The following is a 26,572-nucleotide window of genomic DNA, read 5'->3' as shown; positions in this document are numbered from 1 at the left end:
GCAACTGCACAGCTATTTGTTAACTTGCGATAGCTATTTGTTAACTTGTGACACATCAGCATGTCATTATAATAATTAAAATTTCTGGTCAAAGCTGTGAAACCCTCTTGCATGTATCTCCAGAAGCTCAATGTCTAGGATACTTGCTTAGGAGGTAAAAGATTCATCTACCAACCCATATTGTATCTTATTAAGGACAGAGATTCACTACTCAGATCATACATCCCATAAATACTCCACACGTTCTTGGACACCACTGGCCACTAGACGATACTTCACACTCATGCTAAATGGGGAAAAGCTGATTGCATGTACTTCCTCCTATCTTCCACGTGAAGAATTCTGGAATGCTAATTGGAAAATGAAAACAGTATCCTGCTTTTTAGCATCCTAACACCAATAAAACACAATGACTTTTAAGTCATCCTTAGCACAAGCTAATAAAAAGAAAAGTTTGATTTCCATGCATTTAAAATGGAGGTTCATTGAAATTCCAGTTTTGCCCCCTCACTGGTCCTTGATTTATTCAGGAGGCAGTTTCAATCTTCTCTTTCTGTACTCCCTTTTTAAGAAACGTGCCTTTGTAGATAAGGTTATGTCTTTTACTAGATCTAACTATTAATAAATTTTGAATCCATATAGAGGTAAAATACATTTTCTTATGCAATAAATCAAGAAACAAACTTCAGACTGAAGGCTATCTATATCAGCATCTTGTATCAGCTTTGACTGAAGTGACCAGACCGAATTTAATCAGTGCCCAAAACCAGAAGTAGATTGAGCTTGCATGTTAAGAGTTCACTAATTTAATCTATTAGACCACACTGCCTTGCAGCCTGTTTGGGGTCACAAGGCAAAATTTTCAAAAGTGAGCATTTGAGGTGGAGGTCTCTTGATATGGATTTCCATCTGAGATAAGCTGTGGATGATTCACCTTTAAAAGAAGGTGAATTTTGGTACCCAAAATTGCAGTCCACTCTATGAAAAGCATCCATAACCATATCTCATGTTAATGAAATTACATAAGGAAAGTTAGGAAAGAGTAAGTAGTCTCTGAGAATCTGTACTTCTTATTTTGACAAAAATAATTTTTCCCCTTTCACTAACAAGGAAAAAATAAAATCTTTTGCTTCAACCTTACATTCATGTTTACCCATTCCTAAAATGTTTATTGCCTTGCGTTTTGATAATACTCATTACTTACTTAATACTTATTACTTAATAGCTTTTAGTCTAAACTCCCATGCATTTCTACGTTCTGTCAAGTCAAATGAAATAACATTCTGGTGAACTGCTATCAGCAAAGGGGAATTATAAATGACAGTAAATTGTGTGTTTTTATGGTTTTGATGTTAAGGCTGAGGAAAAATAATTATCTTACCACAGACTACGTAATTACTAGCTGTTAATTGATTTCCTTTGTGCAATCTGCATGTCTGTTTTCTTAATAATGAACTCTTAACCACCAACCTCTTTTCACATCTCCTTTCCCTACTGAAATAAGTAGGTAGTTCACAAAAAAAAAAAAAAAAAGGAGAAAGAAAAGATTAAGTGTTGGTCAACATCTGATATGCTAAACTGGAGACAGACTTGCAAGGAGCTAGCCATTAATCTTTTCAAGACACCATGAGAAAAGAGAAACAGAACAGGATATATTGGGAGGGGTGTGCTTTTGTTGCCATCTAGAAGAAAATTACGGTAAAAACTTCGCAATTGAAAAGCTAGTCAAGCCAATACAAAACTGTTACTGCAGCACAATACCCCTTGTGTACGGGATAACTCCGCAGGCTGTTTATGAAAATATTTGGATGAGCCATTCAGTCACCTCTGACACAACTCCTCCTTCATTTATGATGTACTGTGATAATCAAAATCACTTGCTGCAATTCCTCAACTTGCACTTCAAAAATTAGTTATGGAGCCTGTGTCTAGACCTACACCTACAGCGCACTATTTTAATCCACTAGTATGGCTGGAAAGGCCTACTCTATCCTCAAAATATAACTCATTCATTCACTTCAGGCAACAATAGATTCCATTGACCTTGGTTAAATAATTTTAATTGATTTATTCATGTGTACACAACACAAACCTACTCAATTATTCTATGCAAACACAGTCAGCTTCCAGATCATTGCATTTTTACATATTTATTCACCAATTTGGATAATTCTTTGATGTACTGTAGGACTACAGGCTACACTAGTGCTAGAGGGTTACCTCTTGATGAACCCACAAACTTTTTAAAAAGGGGAGAAAATGAAAAAATATAAAAGGCATAAAAATCGGAGATGGGCTTAGACGATCACAAAAGGGCATAGCGATCACAAAATGATGGAGTTTTTGATTCTTGGAGAAGTAAGGAGGGGGGTCAGCAGAACTGCCACCTTGGACTTCCGGAGGGAGGACTTTCGCCTGATTTTAAGGGTCTGGTTGACAGAGTCCCTTGGGAGGCAGTCCTGAAGGGCAAAGGGGTTCAGGAAAGCTGGACATTCTTCAAGATGGAAATCTTAAAGGTGCAGGAGCAGGCCATCCCCCTGTGCCGAAAGACAAGCTAGAGGGGAAGAAGGGTAGGATGGTAGGAAGGAGGGTACAATGGCTCTACAGAGGGATCTGGAGAGGCTGGATTGATGGACCTAGACCAGCGGTATGAGGTTCAACAAGGCCAAGCACAAGGCCCTGCACCTGGGTCAAAACAACCCCATGAAGCCCTACAGGCTTGGGGAAGAGTGGCTGGAGAGCTGCCCTGTGGAAAAGGACCTGGTGGTATTGGCCAACAGCCAGATGAATATGAGCTGGCAGTGTGCCCAGGTGGCCAAAAAGGCCAAGAGCATCCTGGCTTGTAAGAAATAGTGTGGCCAGCAGGACTAGGGAAGTGATCATCCCCCTCAGCACTGATGACGCAGCACCTTGAATACTGTGTTCAGTTTTGGGCCCCTCACAACAAGAAAGACATTGAGGTGCTGGAGTGTGTCCAGAGAAGAACAAAGCTGGTGAGAGATCTAGAGCACACATCTTATGAGGGGTGTCTGAGGGGACTCAGGTTGTTTAGCCTGGAGAAAAGGAGGCTGAGGGGAGACCTTATCGCTCTCTGCAACTACCTGAAAGGAGGTTGTAGTGAGGTGAGGGTCAGTCTGTTCTCTTAAGTAACAAGTGACAGGACAAGAGGGAACAGCCTTAAGTTGCACCAAGGGAGGTTTAAATTGGATATTAGGAAAAATTTCTTCACTGAAAGGGTTACCAACCATTGGAACAGGCTGCCCAGGGAGGTTGAGTCACCATCCCTGGAAGCATTTAAAAGACTTGTAGATGTGGTGCTCAGGACTTGGTTTAGCAGTGGATTTGGCAATGGTAGGTTAACAGTTGGACTCAATGAACTTTAAGGTCATTTCCAACCTAAACAATTTTATGATTCTAACATTGTGAGAACAAGGTAAGGATCTTCTCCCACAAGTGAGTGGCACTTACAAGTAAATGACATCTTTTCCTCTGTCCCCAGGATTCATTGGTTCCCTCTTTGGTTACATTGCCTCTTGCATTGAGGTTATCTTTCTACTTATTTATGAAACTAAGTCTGTCAGGCTTGCTTCCCTGCTGGACAAACCAAGGTAACCATTGAAATAAGTCAAGTAATTCTAGCACACAGCTGTTGGAGGAACGGCGGGCCTGAACATTTTATCACATGTAAGCCTTCATCACATACAAGACCTTGCCAGGTACTTTTCTCTTGAAAAAAAGATGTAATGACCTGCAAATATACCAGCTAAGGACCATGAGTCTAGGGCGATGGCTGGGCACCTGGGCTTCTGTGCTTGGTCAAGTGAATTTGTCAGAGTGCAACCCTTGGGAACTTTGTACTGGTGTCCTCCTTGAGGATTTATTCTGGTTGGTCAACTACAGTGCAAGTTTTGATACAGTACTTTAATGGGGGTAAATGGCTTAGAAAGTTGATATAGCATGGAGGCACCTATATGCTCTAAGACAGTTGCTTTGAAAGCTGCTAGTAAGCTGCTCTTAACTGAAAGTATGCCTGAGAATGGAACCTAACTCTAGCGAACTGGATATTATGCATGTCTCTAACTCTAGTGCTGTTACAATACATGAACTAATTGGATATTACTCCAAATGGTTATTTGTCTGAACCAACATGCCTGTTGGATATTGGTGTTTATTTGATAAATTGCAATATTGATGATACCCCAAGGATCAGGAAAGAAACTTAAGAAAAGAAAGGGCTTGGATGTGGGGGAAGAAAACACACCAAGGTTTGGGTTCTGCTGACATTAATCTGAAAAGTGTGATGTGATTCATTCCAGTTCTGGGGGTTTCCAACCAAAGTCAAGATGGCAATGGGTACACAAGCAGGAACTTTTCTGGAACCCTAAATCCTGTGAATACTGGACAATATTAGATTGTTCAGCCCAGAAGAAATACTGATATTTCTTTAATCCTTGGCCAGTAGAGAGTATATGCTACTTGGTAGAGGGGACATATAGGATGCTATCGCTAAAACTTGGTTATGGAGAAATTGTGATTGAGATAACACTTTGCCTCCTCCAGGATTTAGGTAATTGGCTCCTAGCAAGACAACTCAGTTTTATTTCCCTTAAATACAACAGCTATTTAACTTCTGTATGTGGGAAAGCATAACTACTTTGTGCAGTTTTGCAAGGCTAATTTTCATTTGCAACAAAATAAAAATTGGGTAGAATTCTTAAATATTTAATTACTTCTAGTTCTTTCCACTCTGACTGTGTTTACTAATGTATGAATACATCTTTTTTAAATATCTTGCAGTCTATCTTTGGATGTCTTGTGGACTATAGGCTGAGGAATATTCATCTAAATATCTGTGGAGTATGCCAGGCTGACTTTAGAGAGTTTCACTCAGTTTTTTCAGTAATATTGCTAGGATTCCGTTTCTACTGTAATGATAAAAACCCAACAGAACCCTCTACTGGTGAACTTCCTATCTTACTTTGTAACACATGCTTGCAGTTACGGAAATATGGAGGTTGGGTGAACAATAGAATGTTTAACCAAATCTTTAATTTAACCTCTTCCTTGCTCATGGTAGAACATAAACAGCAGAGTCCAAACCTTCCAAACGAGTGCAAGGCAAATGACTATCAGTTAAGCTTCACGGAGTACAGACCACCTGGAATGACAACATGAAGCTTTGCAGCGTTTGCAGCTGTGCCCAAACCTGACTGGGACATATGTCTTGTATCACAGTGCTGACTATTGCCATGTAAAGGTTGCTGGTACCCAGACAGTTAGTCTAACGTTTGCTTGCTTAGATCTACCTGAGCTGTAGTCACATCACTGCACTGTGGAGCACCTCAAATCCCTGTCACCTTCCCATGCGTATTTCGCCTTCCCTATTGGTAGCAGTAGCTAGTCCCTAGCAGAAATCTGGAGAAACTAAGTGAAGGGGCAAAGCCCTGCTGCCCAGGGGAAGGCTTCTGCTCGTCCAAGATGCACTTCTGCTCTGAAAGTGTGGTGGAGCAGAGAGAGAAGCAAAGGCATTGTGGTTGTGAGATGCAACTCCTTCCCTCAATGGCGAATCTACTTTTGCATTTATGCCACAGGTAACGGACAACATGTGTAGCTACTGCACTTCCCTCAGCTGTAGAAGTCAGAACAGCTCCATTTACCCCCAGTGGGGCTATGCTCATTTGTATTTTCTCTTCTTTCTAGCTTATGCTGCTTACAAGGTATATTAAGAAGCAGCTTGGTCTCCTAAAGCAGTCTGTAGTATCTGTGTTTAGGGTTAAGGGGAGACAGTGCATTTGTTCATTGTGTTAAATGTCACAATAAAAATGTCTTATTACAGAAAAAAAAGTGGAAATTAAGATTTGTGGACCCTCATTCAAGAGATGCCAGTTGGATCACAGTACTTGCAGTTTTTCATGTCTGGCAGTGTTTGTTTGGGTCTAGGAATAAAAGAGCAGCTGCAATATGGAATATAATGGCTTAGAGCTGGTTGAATTGGCAGAGTTCAAGTTTGTGCAGCTCTCCTGGCAACTTCACAATTCTAGAAACATTTAATTCACCCAAACCAATTTTTCTTTAATGAAAAAGAAAACTTAGCTAACAGTGCTGAAAGAAATAGGATTTTCAGTCTGATCTTAGTGTTACTAAAGCAGAGTTCACAATAAAGGAAAGCAATATAATTTCACAAATGAGGTGGAACTGTGCAGGGTGAAAAAAAAATTTTTTGGTCTCCAGAGACTTCATGTGAATTGAGGGAGCCGGTGGGGGAGTTAGTAACTCTGGAGAATGGACTGTAAGCAGTGATATCAGCAGACATGTTGACTTTTCTTAAATTAAATAGCTTTGTACAATCAATCTACTCTGATTCACTGGCATAGCCCTCCAAGCAAACGTTTTCTTTCTCCAAAGCAGTAGTTCTCAAATATCCTGTTGCTTGCATTATTACATAAAACCATGGTAAACTATTTTTTCTAAATACAGCGGCTTTATTTTTTGATCAACTGAATTTGAAAAAGTGCATGTGGACTAGTGCTAATTAAGACTTTGTGGGTATCTTATCCCAATGTGATAGGGACTACAAGTTTCCATAACACCCTGATCTGGTCTTAATTAGTCACGACAAGGACCTTGTTGAGCTGAAAGTGATTAGTTCCAGCCTAATTAAAGGTCACTGCTGGCTACAGTTTTGGGCTTCATAAGATAGATCATGTTATCTTATTTTTTCGGTGCAGACTGAATATAATTGAAGATGATGCAAAAGCATGAAGCATCTACGTATTTTCCAAATCAGTAAGATAAAGGAGTGTAAAAATATTACTTACACCGAAGATCTGAACTTACTTCAGGGAACTAACTAGTGTCAAAACAAATTTGCTGAGAGTAAAAGAGATGAGAAAACTATTTTTGGAGATGTAGTGAAGTTAACTAAGAATAGTATCATCCTACCATGGTGCAGAGATAATTATGCTATGTAACTGAAGTCTCTCTCCTGGTAGTAATGCCAGACGTTATATGCTCTCAGCGTTATTGCAGTCTTGTCAGCCATCCAGACAGCACATTTTGGCAGACCATGTAGGAATTTTCTGACTAATACGAGTTTAGGAAAGTTAGTGTTTTGGGAAGATAATGAAATAGGCAAGCTAATGTGGAAGACTGTCCTGTCTCCATCTCCTGGTTTGCCAGCCTAGCTTCCTGGAGCTGCCATTGCTCCTGCAATTCCTCAGTCCTCCCTGAGGCCTGACATTGTATACTGGGGTTAGAGGTTCTTCAGAATTATTTTAGTAAATGACACATATCACTAGAGGTGGCACCTTGTAGAGATCTGTGACAGCCTCTGTGCTCTCGCAGTCATCCTCCTCCTGCAGTTCCCACTGTGCTTGCCGATGTTTCTCTAACAGCTCATGGTAAGCCTAAAAGAAACACAATAGGTATATTTAAATAGCTGAAAAGGTCTTGATAGCTTCTTGTGATACTCTCCTTCCCATGCACTATCACAACAGTAAACATTTATCTGTAACTGTGGCTCAGGGAAATGAAACTTGCCTTATAACCTTAACTTGAGCATATACAGCCTTGAGTATGAAACTCCATAGCCTCAGCAATTTAGGGTTAAATAATACGTACCTAATGCTGAAAAACATATGAAATTATCTGATTTGCAACCTGCTTTCCTGTGTATGAATATCACTTCATGACAGCCAGTACTATGAGGTGCAGAACCGCCATCAGGTATCATCATCAGAAACCTTAGTTACAGCTGTATCATGCTGTATAGGGCTTTTGCACTGGGGTTGGTCACCATGTCCCATGGTGGTCCCTAAAAGGCTGATTTATGACTTGGTCCTGGTTTGGTCCTTGGTCACAGATTTAAGACAAATGCTATTTTTTTCTTCAAGCCAGGACTGTGATGTGTTGGCAGGCTCATATGCTGTAATGGAAGACTGAATTTCACAGACAAATAACATCTCATTCTACAGACTAATGAGTTGTCTTATATGTAAATATTCCATATTTTCATTTAAATTGCCAAGCGTCCTCTTACATCCACATGGTAAATATGGCTTTCTTTGTCAGGTATGTCAATAGGGCTCTTCTAAAGAGCACAAAAGTGCTCATAAACTCTTCATGCACAGCTCATTCTTGTAGAGGTGGATTATAAAATTCACATCTATCATGAAACTGTAGTTTACCAGAATTTGACAAGTCAATTACTGTAACTTGTACGTTCACCAGGGGTAGGGTATGTCCACCCAAGACTGGGTTACGGTAACTGGCACATTTTGGCTTGTGTGCTTCACTTGATTGTTCCTGTAATTTCTGTCAGTAAAAAACAAAATGAAAGTTTTCCTTTTCCAGTGGAAACATAGATGAAGGAGACAGAATGATACAGGGACTCTAACCTTTACTATCTAGGTCATTCCGTCATTTAAAAAAGTCAAAGCTGTAGCAACTAAATCATTAACATCCGACTTGTGTTCAGAAGAAACTGATGTGAAGAAAGTTCATTGCAAAATCCACCTTCTTAATTGGCAACCACTTAAAATTCAGCAGAAAGGTTAGTTACTGCTGAGGCTGCTACCACAGTAAGTGTGAGCCCTTTGCTGAGGTGGAGGAGGGAAGGCAGAGAAGAAAAATGTATTTGATGGGTACAATTCTGGGCTCACGGTGGAGATTCACAACCAACTCCTTCACTGCTGGACTGGCTGTGAAACCATGAAACAGGTTTAAAGCAGCTCCTCAGTGCTGAGGGGCTTGTTCACACAAAATAATTACTGGACTATTTAAATCAAATCATGGGAACTGCAGACATATACATATTTTTCTTACTCTTCTAAGAGTCTCTGGACTCAAGACCCCATCTGTTCTGAGACAAAAGGCTCTCTCCCCTGTGGCAGCAGAAAGGCTTAAATTTCTGACTTGTTTTATTATTTACTCACAGGCATTTCATAATACTAAGACTCAGTTGTGTTCTGTCCTGTAGCAGGAAGTGCAAGTTGCCCATTCCCGCTCAGCCTGTCACAAGCAGATCATTAGCCTACAGTTTAACTAAGCATATTTGTTAGCTTTCTAAGGTGTACAGAATAGAGCATCTCTTGCACAAAGCTGTGTGGCTCTAACTTTGTAGGGGAGAGGTCATAATACAAAATTTCTGAGCTTTATTTAATGAATTTGGGATGTGTCCAAGAGTTTTGAATGATATGTATAAGGAAAATACATTCACAGGTGCTCAATGGCTAAAAAAAATGTGTGATAGAACTATTTGTCTCAAGTTATGAAAAGCCTAAGAGGCAAAATGTGTTCTGCTGTTTTAAAGTGCCTGAAATCTTTTGTTTTGAAGTGAGGTGTTGCCAGACAGGTGTTGCATACAAGAACAGTAACTGCATTATCCAATTCATACAATATAATTAAAGAACTTGTCCCCGCAGTACAAAATTGCAGTGTTGAGATCAATAAATTTTGACAGTTTGCTACAGCTGGAATCTGGGTCTTCTCATACAGTAATTTATCTAAGTTATTAGATTTCATCAGAAGTTTAATGCTGCTGGATGTGACCACTTTAACCTTAAATTATTTCTTTTCATGAAAATTGAGAATCGAATTTTTTTTTTATTTCTTAATAACTTGGGTCTGTAGTTCTCAGCAGTTACAGTTTTGCAGCTCTCAGCATTTACAACTAAGAACTCTGATTTTGTATATACATTCTGAACAATAATAGAGCTCTATAGAAAATATGGCCAAGAAAACACCACACTGGCCATTGTATACCATATTAAATTATCTACTGCAAACCTTTTCTACGGTATCCTGCCAACGATCATAATGAGTTTTCCCTCTGCTTATGTGAAATTTGATAGTCTTTTGAGCCTCAGTAACCTCACTCATAGGAAAGCAATTAGATCAGTGCAGCCTGCTTTCTTCTGTAATGCAGGCCAGATACTTTCCTGCAGAGATTTTTTATATTGATAGTACCTATGTTTCTACTATACATAGTATCTATGTTTCTACAAAACATGCAATCTTAGCATTATGCCCTTTGGCATTTTGTTCCAATGAGACAAGACCAACACTGGAAGAAAAGTCTCTAGGTAAGCCTAGGCAACAGGGGGTCTGACCCTATCCCACCTGTGCTACTTACTGGACTCCAAAATCCCAATTTTATGGAACTAGGGGAAATCTGCAATGTATTTGGCCTTAAAAACTAATGGAACAGTGAAAATAAGCTTTTACATGCTCACCTTAAGAAAATCATGAACATCTTCATTATGAAAAGTTTTGCTGAGGAGACTCCCTTGTTCAGCTTTCTGTCTGTGTTTGAACTCTTCTCTCTTCTTTGCACGGCACTCCAGTCGTTTCAAGATCAGGTCTTTACTTTGCTGGATACATTCTGGAACATAAACCACCGATGATTAGATACCATAACTCCACAGGGAGAATGTAGCATCTGCTACTGTCACACAACATAAGCTCACAGAAATCTGTTAGTGAGTGAAATAAGCAAGTAATTACCATGCAGGATTTCAAATTTGATTCTTACCCTGATGGTCTTTTCAGATGTGAACTTCTAGGTTGTTACATGGCACTTAAATCTATCATGTTTTTGGATCACTACCATCCTGCACCCCTTCTTTCACTGGTGCTGCTACTTATGCAACGGCAACATGTTAGTTCAAGAAACAGATTCCCACCTGCAGCACCCCAAACCTCCCCCTCCTGCTTCGGGAAGGTCCAGAAGTGTCTCATTACCTAATTGCAGATATGCAAATGCTGCTGCAAGGACAGGGGCAGTAACATACGGCGGGGAGAAAAGGTCTAGAGCAGTGCTAGTTCAGATTAGCTTGAACTGGCATGCAGCCATATCAGGCTTCCAAAGTCACTCATCCAGGAACCTGCAGCAAAAGTTGTGAAGGTCCCTCTGATTTTGTGCTAGTACTGTGAAATATAAATCCAAGTGATTTATAAATTCATGAGTCTATCTGAACCCTGTGCTGCAGAGCAGAATTGGTGCTTTTGGTGTTCTGCCACTACTTCATGTCTCATTACCTGTCCACCTAGGAAGAACTTTATTCATTTCCCCCACTTGCCCTGCCCCAGACCAGTACTTCACTCCTAACACAGGCAGCTAAAGGGGAATGCAAAAGAACAGTCATCTGTGGCTGCTGTTCTGCCACCACACCACTACAAGAAATTATTTTGCGGAGAAATAAAGGAGTACAGTACTGTAGCGCTGAGCATGTTACTTATTCTCCATGCTAATTTACCATGCTTATCCACAGGCTGATGATGCACTGACAAAACACTTGAAAGCACACTGAAAGTACAGGAAAGCCTGTAATAAAAATGTCAGGTGAACAAACGTAGCAACTGTTATTTTTAAACACTACTTGATTCTTTACCGCTTCCTTGTTTGTTTCCTAGGAGCACGGTCTTGCTGGCTTTGTGTTCTGCTTGTGAATTATAGGTACTGTTTAATTTATATATTTAAGAGCTCATAAGCAAGGTCAACATAGACTCTCATGTGAAAATACTGCACTCCAGATTTATTTTTTTAAAAAGCATACTTCGTTTGTATCTAAAACCAGGAGGTTGATAATGCCCTTCTGCACTGGCTGTACTAACTATAATATATAGCTACATATAAACACCTACTGTGCATAACATCAAGGCTTTGACAGAGTTATTTTTGCTTTGGAACAAGAGAAACTTGACATAAAGGGGGAAAAAATCACCCACAGATTTACATTTATGCTTAAGGAATGTTAGTCGCTGAACCTATGCAAACACTATGCACCAGGCATGCCAGTTTTAGGAGCAAACAACCATGAAATAATTTGTATCAGGACATACAGGAATTCATGAGTATCAGCAAACTGTTCACATGGTTAAGTGATGTTTTTAAAGCGGAGCAAGTCTGCACCATGTGAATTCCAATCACCTACTATGATGAAATGACCAGCTTGAAAGATGGGGAGAGCAGTGGATATTGTCTACCTTGACTTCAGCCAGGTTTTTGATACAGTCTCCCATCAGATCCTCACGGAGAAGAGGATGAAGCATAGGCTGGATGAGCAGACAGTGAGATGGACTGAAAACTTGCACAAAGTCCACCTGGAAGCCAGTAATGAGTGGTGTACCCCAGGGATCAACACTGGGTCCAATCCTGCCCAGTATCTTTATTAATGACCTGGACAATGGGGCAGCGTGCACCTTCAGCAAGTTTGCAGATGTCATAAAAAAAGGGAGGAGTGGTGATACACCAGAGGGTCATGCTGCCATCCATAGGGCCCAGGACAAGCTGGAGAAATGGGCTGACACAAATCTCATGAAGTTCAACAATGGGAAGTGCAAAGTCCTATAGGCAGGGAGGAACAACCCCAGGCACCAGCACGCGCTGGGGGCCACCCAGTTGGAAAGCAGCTCGGCAGGAAAGGACCTGGGGGTTCTGGGGGCCACCAGATTGAACATGAGCCAGAAATGTGCCCTTGTTGCAAAGAAGGGTAATGGTATCCTGGACTGCATTAGACAAAGTATTGCCAGCAGGTGGAGGGAGGTGATCCTTCCCTTCCAGTCAGTACTTCTGAGGCCACACCTGGAGAACTGTGTCCAGTTCTGGGCTCCCCAGTACAAGAGAGGCATGGACAGACTGGAGGCCATGAAAATGGAACTGGAATGATGTACTGGAATATCTCTCCTATGAGGAAAGGCTGAGAGAGCTGGGGCTGTTCAGCCTGGAGAAGAGAAGGCTCAGGGGGATCTTATCAATGTCTATAAATACCCGAAGGGACGCTGCATAGAAGGCAGGGTCAGGCTCTCCTCTGTGACAGGACCAGCGGCAATGGGCACAAACTGAAACATGGGAGGTTCCCTCTGAACCTCAGGAAACACTTTTTTACTGTGAGGGTGACTGAGCGCTGGCACAGGTTGCCCAGTAGGTCGTGGAGTCTCCATCCCCGGAGATAGTCAAAAGCCATCTAGGCAACTGGCTGCAGCTAACCCTGCTTGAGCAGGGGAGGTTGTACTAGATGACCTCCAGAGGTCCCTTCAAACCTCAACCATTCTGTGATTCTGTGAATTGCTGACCATAAGATATGACACTATTTATCGACAAGAAGCCTGAATGGGAACAAGCAGCACTGCAGCAAGAATATACTGCACCAAGATTGTGAACTGTAAAGTAAGTTCACAGTAATACCTGGAACAAGACCTAAAAGGCTTTAAGCCAAAGTTCCCATTCTAAGCATCCACCCTTCTCAATAATAATGTTCTTGGCCAATTCATCAATACCTTTTTAAAACAGGATATAGGGCCAAAGCCAGAGTATTTTACTATTTAATATAATAATGAGAAGTCATACCCATATTTGTGAAGTCATGAGCTCTGATCTAAGAACTCACCATTACTGAAATGTGCCAGCTGTTCCCAGAAAGCCTTGTGCAGATCTGTTAGAAGTTCTTCCTTTTGTCGGACTGAAAGATTATTCTTTACAGTTAAATGGTCCAGAATATTTGACACAATATTTAATCTACACTTGCACTCTTCTGGTATATAGGACTTCAGTGAATCAACGATTTTCACCATAAGCTCCCAGTTGAATAACCTTTCCTGAATGTCCTAAAACAAAATTAAAAAAGTCCTCTTTAGAAACAAAGAACAGTTCTTTGGTTGTGCTTCTCTTTTCATTGAATTATTCATTCGCAACCTATGCGCAAAACTGAGGAGGCTTCTTAAGACCACGAAAGTAACAATCTTCATGTACTTAAATACTTCTGAAAATCTTGAGCAGTGTAGGTTAGCAGTGGGTTTATCACATACTCAGTTATAAGAGCTAATCTAAAACTATTGGTGTTTTTCATTATTTGTAGCTTGCAGAACAAACTTTCAAGGGGCAAAGATGGACAGAAGGGCAACATGGAAGTCCTGGGCCTCTTTTCAAGATGCTATCTGGCACACCAGTACCAGGGCCTTCATTTTTGAAATGAGAACAACCACCTGATTTTGATACCACTGGGATTCCTTTCAAGCGTGTGGTCAGCTGGAGTTCAGTAAATATACTAAAAATTAGTGTAATTGCCTATGGCCTAGCAGCTTTCATTGCATTATTAGAGAAGCAGCCCAGGATTACAGTAGGGAGCAAGATTTCCTGGGTGAAACTGCAACTGCTTTGGACAATGCTGCAAGGTTGGAAAGAGTGTGACAATTACTGTAATTAACAGAGACACACAAACAATGACCTTTGCGATGAGATCCACTGCTGTCATCAGTAGTGACTTCAGGGACGAATATTTCCTGTATCTTTATCCAAACACGTTGCTTGAAAACTGTCCATCTGAAGGAATTTAGTGTAGAATAGCCCAGAATGGGTGAAGTGTGATCAACTTCAAAGACTAGTTTCTTACCTGGCCAGCTCAGTTTACTTAGCTGCTCCAATGCAAAACTAACAAGCTGATAATTACTGTATCTGTTTATCAGTAAGCCAAATAAAGCTAGCTACCCATTTATTCACCAAATTACTAATAAATGCAATGGGACAGATTCTGACTGTACTGTTAATCTATAAATTCCAAGTAACACTTTCAGTATGTCCTCTGCAAAGCAAATAAAGGATCTGTTAGATTTAACACAACATAAAGCACAGGGCCGATGCATTTATAAACACATTTTTCCCTCTTAAAACTATATCACTACAAGAGGTTAAGGGTTTTCAATTCCAGTTAAAGTCATTGGACACACAGAATCACCCTCAAATTTAAATTAGTATTTCTCAGTCAAAGTGGAATAAATACGTTGGAAGAAAAAGAAATGTCCTAATGCCCAGGGTAATGATGCTCCTTCATCATTAGATCTAGTGCTCTTGGTCCTGGCTCACTGGCTGCATGAATATCACTTTTTCCTAACATGACTGCCTAAATGGTATTTTGAGAATTAGAACTCAAGTGCAGAGAGTTCACTCTCCTTTAAGTCTTCATAAACTGCAATGGAAGTTGAACACTTTGCAACAAATCCGAAAGAGACAAGTGGAGCAAGCAGCCTACATCACTCCTGTGGCAGAACTGACAGACTCTGTACACTTGCATAATTTCTTTTGTGTTCAGATTGACTAAATCTCTCTCAGCTTTTATTTCTTTTTGTACTTTACCATTGCCTGCAAATCTTGAGATTCACTTAAGAAGCTTTCTACTGCAATCATCTTCTCGGTCAGATCCATCGTTATCTTCATTGCTTTGGTACTTGAGCATTTTGATTGGTCCAAAAAAGCCTGCTGGGCTTTGTCAGTCTGCTTCCAGAAAGCTTCCATCTACGGAATATGAATCAAAAAAACAACCCATGTTCTCTCATTAATTGTCTAGTATTTCATTACAGTGACAGGCATACGAATCTACTGAAATACAAGCCACTGAGACTAAAGACAGCTTTCAGTATTAGTTACAGTGAACATTTTGCAAGGCTAAAGAGCCTATTTACTATATGATGATACACGTGTTGCTGGCACACAACCAGTAGGTCAATTCTGACCAGTCATTCTGTATAACTCACTAAGTATTTGTTGTTAGTTCTCCACATATTGCATCTATAACAGCCTACTATGTTGTTTATATTAATGGGAAAACTAAAAAAGGTAACAAACTGCAGCCCTTTTTTCTGGGAAGTTTATTTAGCTGTAGGAACAGGCATTCCAGTCAAACAAGATTTTTGCTAAAAAAGGAAAACTGAAAATTGTCACTGTTTTTCACCATCAAAGCCTTTCATAGACTCATGCAACATAAGCACTTTATTAACTGCGCTGGAATTAAGTACTTTATGTAGTATCAGCACAACGCATGTGCCCATTCTGGTATATTATCATATGGGTAATCTCTAGTTTTAGGCTCCCATTCCCCAAACACTTATGACTGTGCACAACTGTGAATATTCTGTGGTCTTCAGTGGCATTACTAGTATACGTAAAGATAAGAAAACATATCCATCACCAAGATTTATATTAAGTATCTGTGAGTTTTCCAAAAAACTGTGACTATGGCATCTGTGAGTATGCAAAAAAACCCCTTCATATTACTGAGGGAAGAGTGGATTAGTTCAAGGTCCCGATCTATATGAATTTGCGTACATTTTCAATATGGATGAAAAGCATCTGCTGGCATCAGAGTGACAGAGCAACTGAAGCATGACTGCTGCTGGTGAATAACTGCCTCATGCTGCTCAGTGAGGCTGCCAGGGGGCTTTCATGTGACTAACTGGAGAACTCCAAACAATCAATTTTTCAAAGAGCAAAGGTAAATTGCAACAGAAACTTGACACAGATGTACCACTGTTACCAGCACTTCTACTATGAAGTGAAAGGCACAGAGAATCACAAGAAAGCTGAGAAAATTCCAAGTGAAGCACTTAACCATCAGACATTAAAAAACGTTAACTTCTCGATGAAAAAGGCCCAAGGCTGAGATGATGGACTGTTTAGTTCAGGGCTGAAGTGCCACAGTCAGTCAGCGCAGGCAGCTCACACAGCCATCAATCTGACTCATCAGCCTCTCCTTTTCATCAGCAGTGAATTTGCTCAAACCTCAAAAACAGGACTGGGAAGGAGAATATCTTAGATTACTCAGTTTACTGGAAAATAATGTGCAGAACATTCTTAACCCCCAGTTTACTAGCCTGCAAGCTATTTGGACACGGTGACACTACTGTAGAGGAAAAAAACCCCAAACTTTGCTTTGAGAATCAAATGCCTGCTATCAAACTGTATTTTTTACATTAAAAAAACATGTAAGTATTATAATGTGCAGAGCTGCTAAGGCAAAATGCTGAAGTAAACATGCAAAGCATGCTAAAAGGTAATTATTTTCTTCGTAATTATTTCAGCTCACAAAATGTTTTATAGTCTCTCATTACTCTCTTACTCAGTTATGGAGTACTGAAGAAAAGAAGGTTCCAAAAAAAAAAAAAAAGGTTCCTAAGAAAGAAGGTTCGTACAAGAAAACAATATTCCTAGAAGTCAGACTATACCTAGGCTTGAAATAAATCTTACCATCTGACAAGCAATAGACACTTCTCAGCTGTAAATCCAGTGTGATAAAACAGTGTTTGTATAAAAAACACACTGGCTCCCCAAGGGAGCTGGAAATACTTCGCTGAAGCAATGTAAAAATGTTTTCAGGACTCACGCGTATCTGAAGTACTAACTGTAGACTAGTCAACACAACAGTTTAAAAAAATAAAAAAGCATTCCCCATCAAAAGAATAACACTAAAATAAAATTTTATGAGAGAAGAATTAGAAAGTTACATTATCTATTATGTGCTCAGAATATTCTCTTTCTTTCCTTTCTAAGTCTTCTAGAGTCTGGTACTCTGAATTATGGGCTCCTGACATCTCAGTATTCTGGAGTCTAGAGTCAAGTTGATTCTGTAATTCTTCAAAATCCTGGAAAACAAAGCAAGCGATTTGTTAAACAGAAAAAAAAAAAGACATAATTTCTAAATTTGGGAGTGAATTTCTATGTCAGTTGCGGCTCATGGCTAACAAAGCTGAACAAGAGCGTTCAGGAAGTTCTGTCTCTGGGTAACGCACCTCCTGCAGCAAGCAAAGAAAACTGAAGGTGTATATACACATGGCAGCTCTGAACTACACTCAAAACAAATACATACATTTCCTTTAGTATGCGAGTATGATCAGGACTGTTGTCCATCTCCCCTGAATTCAATTTTTAGTAAACACTGCTCCATGAGCTTTCATACTAATAATCCTTTGAATCCACACACAAATATTTTTATTTTAAAGCACATGCCCCATCTTAAATGGCAGCTATGAGTGTATACGCTGTGTTTGAAAGCACAGAGAACTATCCAGATATGATAATCAGACAGCGTTTCCTGCAGAGTGTTAGCACATGCAGATAAACACACCTGTACTGCTCATAAGGGACAAATTACAGGCTACATGATTATATGGGGTTTTAAAGTTTTTCGGTCCTTTGAAACCAGAATGATTTTTTCTGCACACTAGTACCACTGACAAATCCTAGTCTTACTTAGTAGCTTGGTACTGAAATGGATGATGCTTCAGTTGCTGAAACAGGCCTTACGTAACAAGAATTTACTTTTAATATCACACAATTTTGAGTGTCAATGCATTAACTTGATACCCCATGTATCAAAAAACATAACCATATTTTGACACGCTTCACAAACATTTTCATCAAAATCCCACGAATTTTTCTTAAAATGCAGAATTAAAAGAGGAAAATCCTGTCTGTGATAAATCATATAATCCTCAGTCTTGCCAATGTGGTATTACCTACAGTAGTCTCCACTGCTAATGCTTTTGCTTACTGCCAATAGTATTGGCATTATATACCAATAGTATTTTACATAGTATCCATAATCAGCCTCGTCTCTTATGCGATATCCCAGCTCTAAGGCTGTCATGTTTCCAAGACCTTTCTCTCCAGAATATAGGAATCCCATATTGACACACTAACAACTGGTCTACACCAGCAATTACTGCATCTAATAAACAAGATTTAGTCTTACAGCAGCTCAGTTAGGTGCATGAAGACTCTGATGCCGAGAAGGCTCTTTGAGAGTGAGGCTATACTGGGAAACATGTCTAATCTATATTACCTCTGTTGACACTTTGAAGTCATTAGTAGAACTCCATCAGAAAAGGGGATCTGCACACCAAATCGCACTTTTCATTTAGTAAATACAATCAACTTTAATACTAAACCCGAGGATTTAAGGCAGAGGAGTCGTTTTAAGGTAAAATCCATTCTGAAATAAATGATTAGGTACAACTACAGAGATTCCTGATACTCGTTCACAGATTGTGAGACTGCACAAACAAAATTAATCTCAACAACTAGAGCCAGAAAGCTGATAAGACTTTAATGCCTAAATGTGAAATTCCATCTGTATGTAAGAAAAAAAATAATAAAATCATTACTATGAGAAGAATTAAATACTGGACTAGGCTGCCCAGAGAAATGGGGGAGTCTCCTTCAGTGCAGCTATCCAAGACATGGCTTGGAAGGGCACTGGATAGCGTTATGTTATTCCCGGCTTCCTACAGAAGGTTGGACCAGATGTCTGGGTTGAGAGCCAGCCCTGGAGATCTTTTCTATAACTCTAATTTGGAAAATAGAAAGCAGAATCAGTAGATGCCCTATTTTATTCAGTTTTGTAAAGCTTTTTTTCCTTCAAATAATCAAGAATAGTATTGTGACTCCACCTGAAATGCACATTGACTGTCAATGTATGTCATCTAGTTCAGAAGTGGAAAATGGATTTTGATACAAGTATACGAAAGATAAAAGGATAAAGAGGAAAATAAGTATATTTCCTCTTGACATAAAAAGCCTTCAGTTTCCTTCTGGTACTTTATTTCTTGCTATTTTATTATCAGTAATGATACATGGGACCAGACAAAGGCCTGATAATTAGAAGTTTTAAAATCTGAGTGTGTAAGATTCACAACGTTCTGTTTGCTTGAATGGATTCAACTACGAAATACTTGTATTCTTAACAGATTAGACACGTCACTCTCCTGATCACCTCATACAACAACAAAGAGGAAATGCATAGAAGGTAATGGGGAGAATCAACTAACAAGGGTGTTTCTTTGCATTTCTTCTGAAATAGTCTACGAATGACATTGCTGTTTAAAATGAACTCTTATTTTCTGTGGTCTTCAATATTAACCAACAAAAACACTTACATTTTCCTGAATTAAAAGGATCTTCTTCAACAAATCATCAGTAATCTTCTTTTTATGATATAAGTCTGTGAAGCGTATTTTGAGAACCTGAATAAACATCTGTTTAAAAGGAAGGAAATGAAATCCAGGGTAAGTGCCTGTTCAACACCGTAAGGACATCTTTGTGATAACTTCTGTTCATTTAAATCGATCAGTGAAACTATAGTAAATCATAAGCAAAATAACAGAAACATCATCAGAAGTTCTGCAGTACTTCCATCGTGAAAAATTCTTTGGCTTTGGCTTCAGTAAGACACTAGAAGATGGTGTTACATTCTGACAAGGACAAGGGCATAATCCCATATATCCTAATAACCAGAATGACACATTTGAAAGTGTCCTTTACTGGAGAAAATGCAGATCATTTAAAAATATAAAGCCCACTTTCCTAAAGTTTAATGATTAACTTCTAAACTGAAAGATACTAACATATTCATTACTATGATTTCAACTGTAGCTGGCCAAATGAAGTATCAAACACTTTTATATACAACCCAAAAGTAACCTTCTCAAGTTCTACGTACCTTCTCTTACCAAGAATATACCTATTTTCCAGTTGTGTGCTTTTTTAAAAAAAAAGAAAGAAAAAAGATTGTAATACTACTGTCTTCAAAAAGATGGTTTTGAACACTCGGATAATTTTTGCTTAACCTCTTCTCTCACCTCACTTACAGTGTCAGTGTAAAGACAATTCACTTCATTACTAACTGAAGTTATTAATGCTGCAGCATTTTCAACATGAAGATAAAGATATGTGAAATTTAACAGCCACCTGCCTGTTACTCATGTACCTGAAAACAGATGATGCAGAAATTGCCCACCTTAAACATGTAAAAACATAAATAAAACCATATTTACATGTACAAACAGTTATCGAAGCCAACATTTCAGCTGAGCAATCTAGAAAGTATGTTATCGTTAGAGCTGAGTAGAAGAGAGAATAGTAACGCAGCCACGTTTTGAATCTCACTTGCTAATGTTTTGGACAGAATTCAACAAGTTTTGAACACACAACACCAAGATACCACACACTGTAAAAAGGGAGAACAAATTCAGGAAAACACTGAGAAGGAGGATATGTTTCCTTTCCATAGGCCTGATGCTAAGAAAGACTGACTCTGAAATGAGAGAAAGCAGACTGGAAAAGGAAGAAAGCATTCTCTAAACCAAAATTTCCCCTGCTAGTGAAAATACACAGCTATTCAACGCTTCAGCTAAAGGTTAAAGTCATCTGCCTTTTGTGGTAATTTCTGGTGCACCACAAAGTACATTAAATGCTCATTTTCTCAGTGTTTCTGTGATTACATCACCATGTTATTAACCTATCTTCATTTACAAATGGATGATTAATTTTGAGATCGAGTTCAACCTTCTCCAGTGAAGCTAAATTTTCTTCTGGAATCTGATGTCAACTTCCCTTCCTCACCTGTTTAGATGGGAATAAATCCCATCAGAAAAAAAGCTGCTTTCCAGGTTTACTTTCATGCTTCCTCTTTTGGATTGTGTAGAAATTTGTTCAGAAAATCCCAGAACAGAAATATTCTCACTGCATTTAACAAATTCTATCAGAAATTACCAATCTGTTTAAACAGAGGCTGGGAAAGAAGGGGAGAAGAAAACACTATATTTTATGTCCAGTTCTATATTAACTGAGCTAAAACTCAATAATGGTAATGATTCTGTACTTGATCATAACTAGTCAGCATAAACAACTGTATATATCCATTTTTGTTTTGGTTTTTTTTCCCCTGTCAGCTCTGGACACTGTGACTTCATGTAGTCAGGTATTTACAGTTTAAAAGGATACCTTAATTCCTCTGTCATACAAAATCAGGACTATTGTACATATGACAATGGTACTGATTCAGTTGAACTGAATTTTCAGTTTTATTCAAAGGGCTTGGAGTCTTTGGAGTTGCAATGTGCAAGCATTGTCCTTAAAACATAAACTCACCTATTAATTGTTTTTAATTATTTTTATGACCCTCAACTTCTGTATGTTATTCTCTGAAGTAAAGTTTAAAATGAATTTTTTATATTATCCAGTCTGACCTCCTGTATTTCACAGCCCAATATATTTCATTACATTTTACTCCTTTGAGAAGCTCAGATATATATGCAGAACAGAATGAAAGGAATAAAGAGAACACTGTAGAGATGCAACTCTGCTACACTACTTCCCAGCTAGTCAGCAGTTTGTGTTATTTCCTAAACTGATATTTGACAAAGATGGTCAAAAGAAATAGCTATAAATGAGACACGAGTACCTACCACATGTTTTTCGTTTCTGAGTTCAGTATCAAGAAGCATGAGATCTTTTAAAATAAGACTGCAAAGGCAGAGCTTAACATCAAAACTAAAACAAAGATTTAAAATGTGTTAGTATCAATCTAAATGAAGGTCACATACAAGAGCAACACCATATAATAGTCTCATTTAATCACTAAATTCTCCTAAAAGCATTGACCCTAGAACAGCATTCAAGTCACTTCATTTCTATGTTGCTTTCTCTTTCAGATAAAATATCTCTATATAAAAGTAAGCAAAACAAAATAGTGCTTTAACCAAGTTGGAGTTGCAGCTCCCTTTAGAAAAAGGCAAGGTAAATATAGGCACGAGTGGCTACAACAAAAGGAAAACAAAGCTTTAAATTAAACCAGCTATACTAAGAGTGGGCATTTTGAAAATATTCTTCATCGCTACTACGCTCCCTAGTCCCCTTACTGACACAAATATGATTTTCTTTATTCTTCCTAATGAGAATACACACATCTACGTATCCACCTAGGCGTATTTCGTCGTTGTGCAGCTGAAATAAAATCAGAGCTTATAAAACCATTTCGATCAGTTCTACCTGGTCATCGCCAGAGTCTTGGAGAAAGGAACAGTTTTCCCACAGTATGAAATTAGTAGTTCCCAGTAAAACGGAGAGAAGACTGCTGCCACTTCTTGTTCTCACAACATGTTGTGTGACTTGACATTGTACGGTACAGAGGACTCCATCCCCACTGAGCACACAACTATACGTGTGAACCGAGCATACAAGCCAAAACATATTGTAATGTTGGGGATCTCTGTATCATAACAGTGATACACCTTTTACGAGACTGCTTTTGCCGAAGTTGTGATTCCCAGAATCACATAAAGAACAAACTGGCTTTCAATATACAACATGATGCATTTCTTCAGTCTCCCCAACCACTTTTTAGGGTTACAAGCAGATAGTCCTGTCTTTATGTGGTGAACGTATGTATTCAAGCTCAGCCTTTGGTTTACACCAGACCTTTCATGATTGTCCTGAAAAGCACTGGGGCATGGCCGGAAATGACCAAACGGGAGGGCAGGCTTACTGCTTACCTGTCACATGTTAGCACTTCAGGGAAGCTGGTCACCTTGAGGAAGGCTCGAGCCTGAAACCTGTCATCGCTTGTTGTGGAATGTATTGTTGTCGAGGAACTGCAGTCCTCTTTGTCTCCCTGGCTAAGGGAACCCAGGCTGCCTGATGTAGATGTCTCCATGACCTGATTAGGCAGAACCGCCTGCTTTGGATTCTCATGCAAAGATGGATTGGATGAGCCATCTGCCAAAGGCTAGAGTCAAAGAAAATTTACAAGGTCAATTAATACAACACAATAAGGAGATAAACATCTCATCAATTCCCAGTGTTTGCTTTCAAGCGAAAAATTAAACAATATACAGAGCAAAAGTGTTTCCACATAAATCAAGATTCATCATACTGACAGATTTCTGCATTGCCCAGAAAAGCAGTCTTCTGTTGTAGTTATCTGCGTGGTGTATATTTTCTTATGGATGGGCAGATCCTTGTGCGGTTTTTCTTATGTCTCCTTGTACAGACCCAACTTCCATTAATGTTAATGGGAAGAAAATGTCTCTTGACTAGAGTGAATATTGACTGGACACCATGTAAAGCAATGCAGGTTTCAGGGGGAGCTGAAAGCAGCTGATGCCTCACAGAATGTGCCCCGAGTCAATGGACTATAAACAAAGATCCCTACTAAGCAGATTGGCAGTAAGTTTTCTTCCATTACTTGACTCTGCAATTTACTCTAACACAGAATGATTGTCATTAATTTTTACAAGTAGAATCTAAAACCTTACCCTAAATTTCTGATTGATGGGATAGATCACTTTTGCCTTTAATGCAAATGCCGTGATGTTACTGTTCAAAGGAGACTCACTTTCCTGTATGGAAAAGAACAGAAAACCATTTGGGAATAGCAGAAGACCTGACGGTTGTTCACTGTAAGTATTGCATGCCCCTTTTGGTTACACAACTTAGAAATTCCTATCAATAACTAACTTTTAGTGACTGTTTCTGCTTTCACGCAAGAAGTCTTCTCATAAGACTCATTCAGAGTATGAAACCCAGAAAGAGAACTCTCTCGTTACCACTGCTCCAAAATGTTTTCACTCCTGCAAGGGAAAACAGGCAATAGCGGGTATTCACAAGCTATTTTCATTTTGGTCCTCCCCCCGTCTTTAGCAGCAACTAAAGATTTCACATGAGAGACTGAAATTATCTTAATAATAGAAACTGCTAACAAATAAGCTGCACGGATATCATCATGGCTACAAATTCTGACTTTCAATTTAAATAAAGAAACAATAGATCAAACAAAGCCAGTCATCATTTTTTCCAGGAAGAACTTTTATAGTACAACCCTTACCTATAATCTAGGGAAAATACCGATGTTCTTCCAAAGAACTTTTTATAGATAATGCATTCTTTTCATACAATCTGCTATATCACGTAATCTGACTTTCTGCTCCTCCTCTTTCCTAGCCACTGCTTTATGCACTGGAACAATGGGATAATCAGCTTTGTTTTGTGAGGTTATGTATGGCTTAATAAAAGGTTGGCTATAAGCAACAGATAGAATGTTTACATCCAAGCTTTGGGAGATTTCCTATTCTAACTTTTTTGGTTTTATCATATGAAATGAAAGAATCTGATTTGTCAAAACACAATTTTCTTTATATAGATTTTTATAGGAAATATCAAAGCGCTAATAGAGTCTAAAAATAGAAATGGAAAGAGAAGAGCAAACTACGTCATTCATGACTCTTTTATCATTGCACCTTTTCATCTCTATTTCATTTATTTCCAGAAGTCATTTTTGGATTTACTGTTAAAGTTAAAAGCATGGGGTCAGCATGGAAAACACTTGCTCATACTAAGCAGTCCCACTGCTGCGGTACATATTGAGGGACAGAAGCTGACAGATCCATCGCTCTGCAATGGCTGGAGGTCGAGCAGCTCCAGGCCGAAGCCGTAAAGCCATATTGCAGTGTGCTAGAACTAACACATCTTGTTTCTCAGCAGGCACGAGTAATACACAGTTATTATTAATACTGTAATTACAGTATTATTGCAATGTGTAAGGTCTCAGAATGAAAATACCTGGTTTTCTGAAGTATTCTAACTTAACTAAAAGCCTTTTCCATCTATGCTTCTTCATGAACTGTCAATTTGATGCTAGTAACAGCAAAAGATGCTGGGAATTGGAACAAATGAATAGGAAAAAAAAACACTTCAGTAGTTAGACAAATAGGTGTGAGAAAGTCTCCTCAAATAACAAGGTTACTTCTTAATGTATTATAAATGAGTTAACGTGTTTGAGAAATATACAATGTTTTGCTACATGCAGCAAGACGGACATCCACCACCAAGAGCAGAGCTTTACCTCCAGCACCATTTCCTCTTTTGATGCATAGGGTTCTGCTTTACTTTTCATGACTGTGTGCTCTTTTTCATCAGAGTTGAAGCTTTCCAGAAGTCTCTGGGAATCGTCCTTCTGAAATTCCAAGAGCAAACAGATAAAATATAACACTGAGATCATGCAGATTCACTGGAAACATCTTTGACAGCAGCCTGGATACATTCATGCTTCCATGCCAAAAATTATTTCAGTATTAGTTGGAAATTTTGGAAAAATTTGGAAAAAAAGAAAACACCGAGTATTTTTGCTCCCCTGCTATGAGAAAAACTTCCTAAATGAAGTTTTATGTGTGGGAAAGTTCCTGTCAGGAAGAAATAACCATCAGAAAACATTCACCATCATCCTTCCCCAAAAGCAGCCCGTATCATTGGCCTTTACTTCCATGAGAAACACACTGAGCCACTGGTATGGACACAGACAGTGTGGGAACAAAACCTCCTGCTGTACACGCTCCTCCCTGAGCACTAGGTAGACCAAAGAATAATACTAATGTTGGTCAATGCATCCAAACATGGCATTGCAAGGAGTTTTTTTGGTGAAGATGGCAGCCACCTTACCTCAACTACTTTTTAAATTATTTTCCAGGTTTTCAATTCACTGACTGCTTTCTGATGCAGTCTAATATATGGCTGCAGCCACTATGCATGTAACTGTCTTATGGAAAGACTCTCCTTGAATTATTTGGCCACTTAGTACATAAACTAGTGCATTTTCTCAGAATACAGAGAGCTGCCCAGCCTTTGAATACATTTCATTCCTTATGACTTGCCTCTGTCACCTCTCTGGAACTTAGATGCTCAATAACACAGACCCTATTCTTGGGTTAGCCTTTAAGATGTAGTGAACTGCAGATGCTGGTTCCTAAAAATCTACTTATGACAAAGGAGCAGCTACCAGTCTTCCTCAGCAATCTTGTCACTTATTTGTCCCAAACCAGAAGTTCACAAAATTCAGGTTGAATGATGGGGACTTGTGGAAGTAGCCACGTTGAGTTCACCACTGTACCTCACACCATAGCCGAAATAAGAATTTGCTTTTCTCGACTTGTTTCTACAAATGTTCATAGTCGTCCAGTATTCATTTTCACT

General features: G+C 39.1%; 1 protein-coding gene across 4 annotated transcripts in view; it reads right to left on the bottom strand.

The window, feature by feature from the left end:
* The window catches only part of EVC (EvC ciliary complex subunit 1), a 56,961-nt gene that overhangs the window by 27,583 nt on the left and 2,806 nt on the right, over window positions 1-26,572 (bottom strand). For 3 of the 4 annotated variants that reach the window (XM_054202980.1, XM_054202978.1, XM_054202977.1), the window contains exons 2-11: window positions 25,449-25,559; window positions 23,863-23,946; window positions 23,101-23,333; window positions 22,015-22,099; window positions 19,705-19,803; window positions 17,275-17,412; window positions 15,131-15,289; window positions 13,389-13,605; window positions 10,233-10,381; window positions 7,308-7,406 (exon numbers count right to left, since the gene is read on the bottom strand). In XM_054202980.1, coding sequence (XP_054058955.1) covers window positions 7,308-7,406; window positions 10,233-10,381; window positions 13,389-13,605; window positions 15,131-15,289; window positions 17,275-17,412; window positions 19,705-19,803; window positions 22,015-22,099; window positions 23,101-23,333; window positions 23,863-23,946; window positions 25,449-25,559 — 1,374 coding nt within the window. The remainder of the gene's footprint in view (window positions 1-7,307; window positions 7,407-10,232; window positions 10,382-13,388; window positions 13,606-15,130; window positions 15,290-17,274; window positions 17,413-19,704; window positions 19,804-22,014; window positions 22,100-23,100; window positions 23,334-23,862; window positions 23,947-25,448; window positions 25,560-26,572) is intronic. The other variant, XM_054202979.1, reaches the window with a different exon arrangement.

The sequence above is a fragment of the Rissa tridactyla genome, chromosome 5 (genome assembly GCF_028500815.1).
Source record: "Rissa tridactyla isolate bRisTri1 chromosome 5, bRisTri1.patW.cur.20221130, whole genome shotgun sequence".
Lineage (NCBI taxonomy): Eukaryota > Metazoa > Chordata > Aves > Charadriiformes > Laridae > Rissa > Rissa tridactyla.
This window is presented reverse-complemented; position numbering and strand designations above follow the sequence as displayed.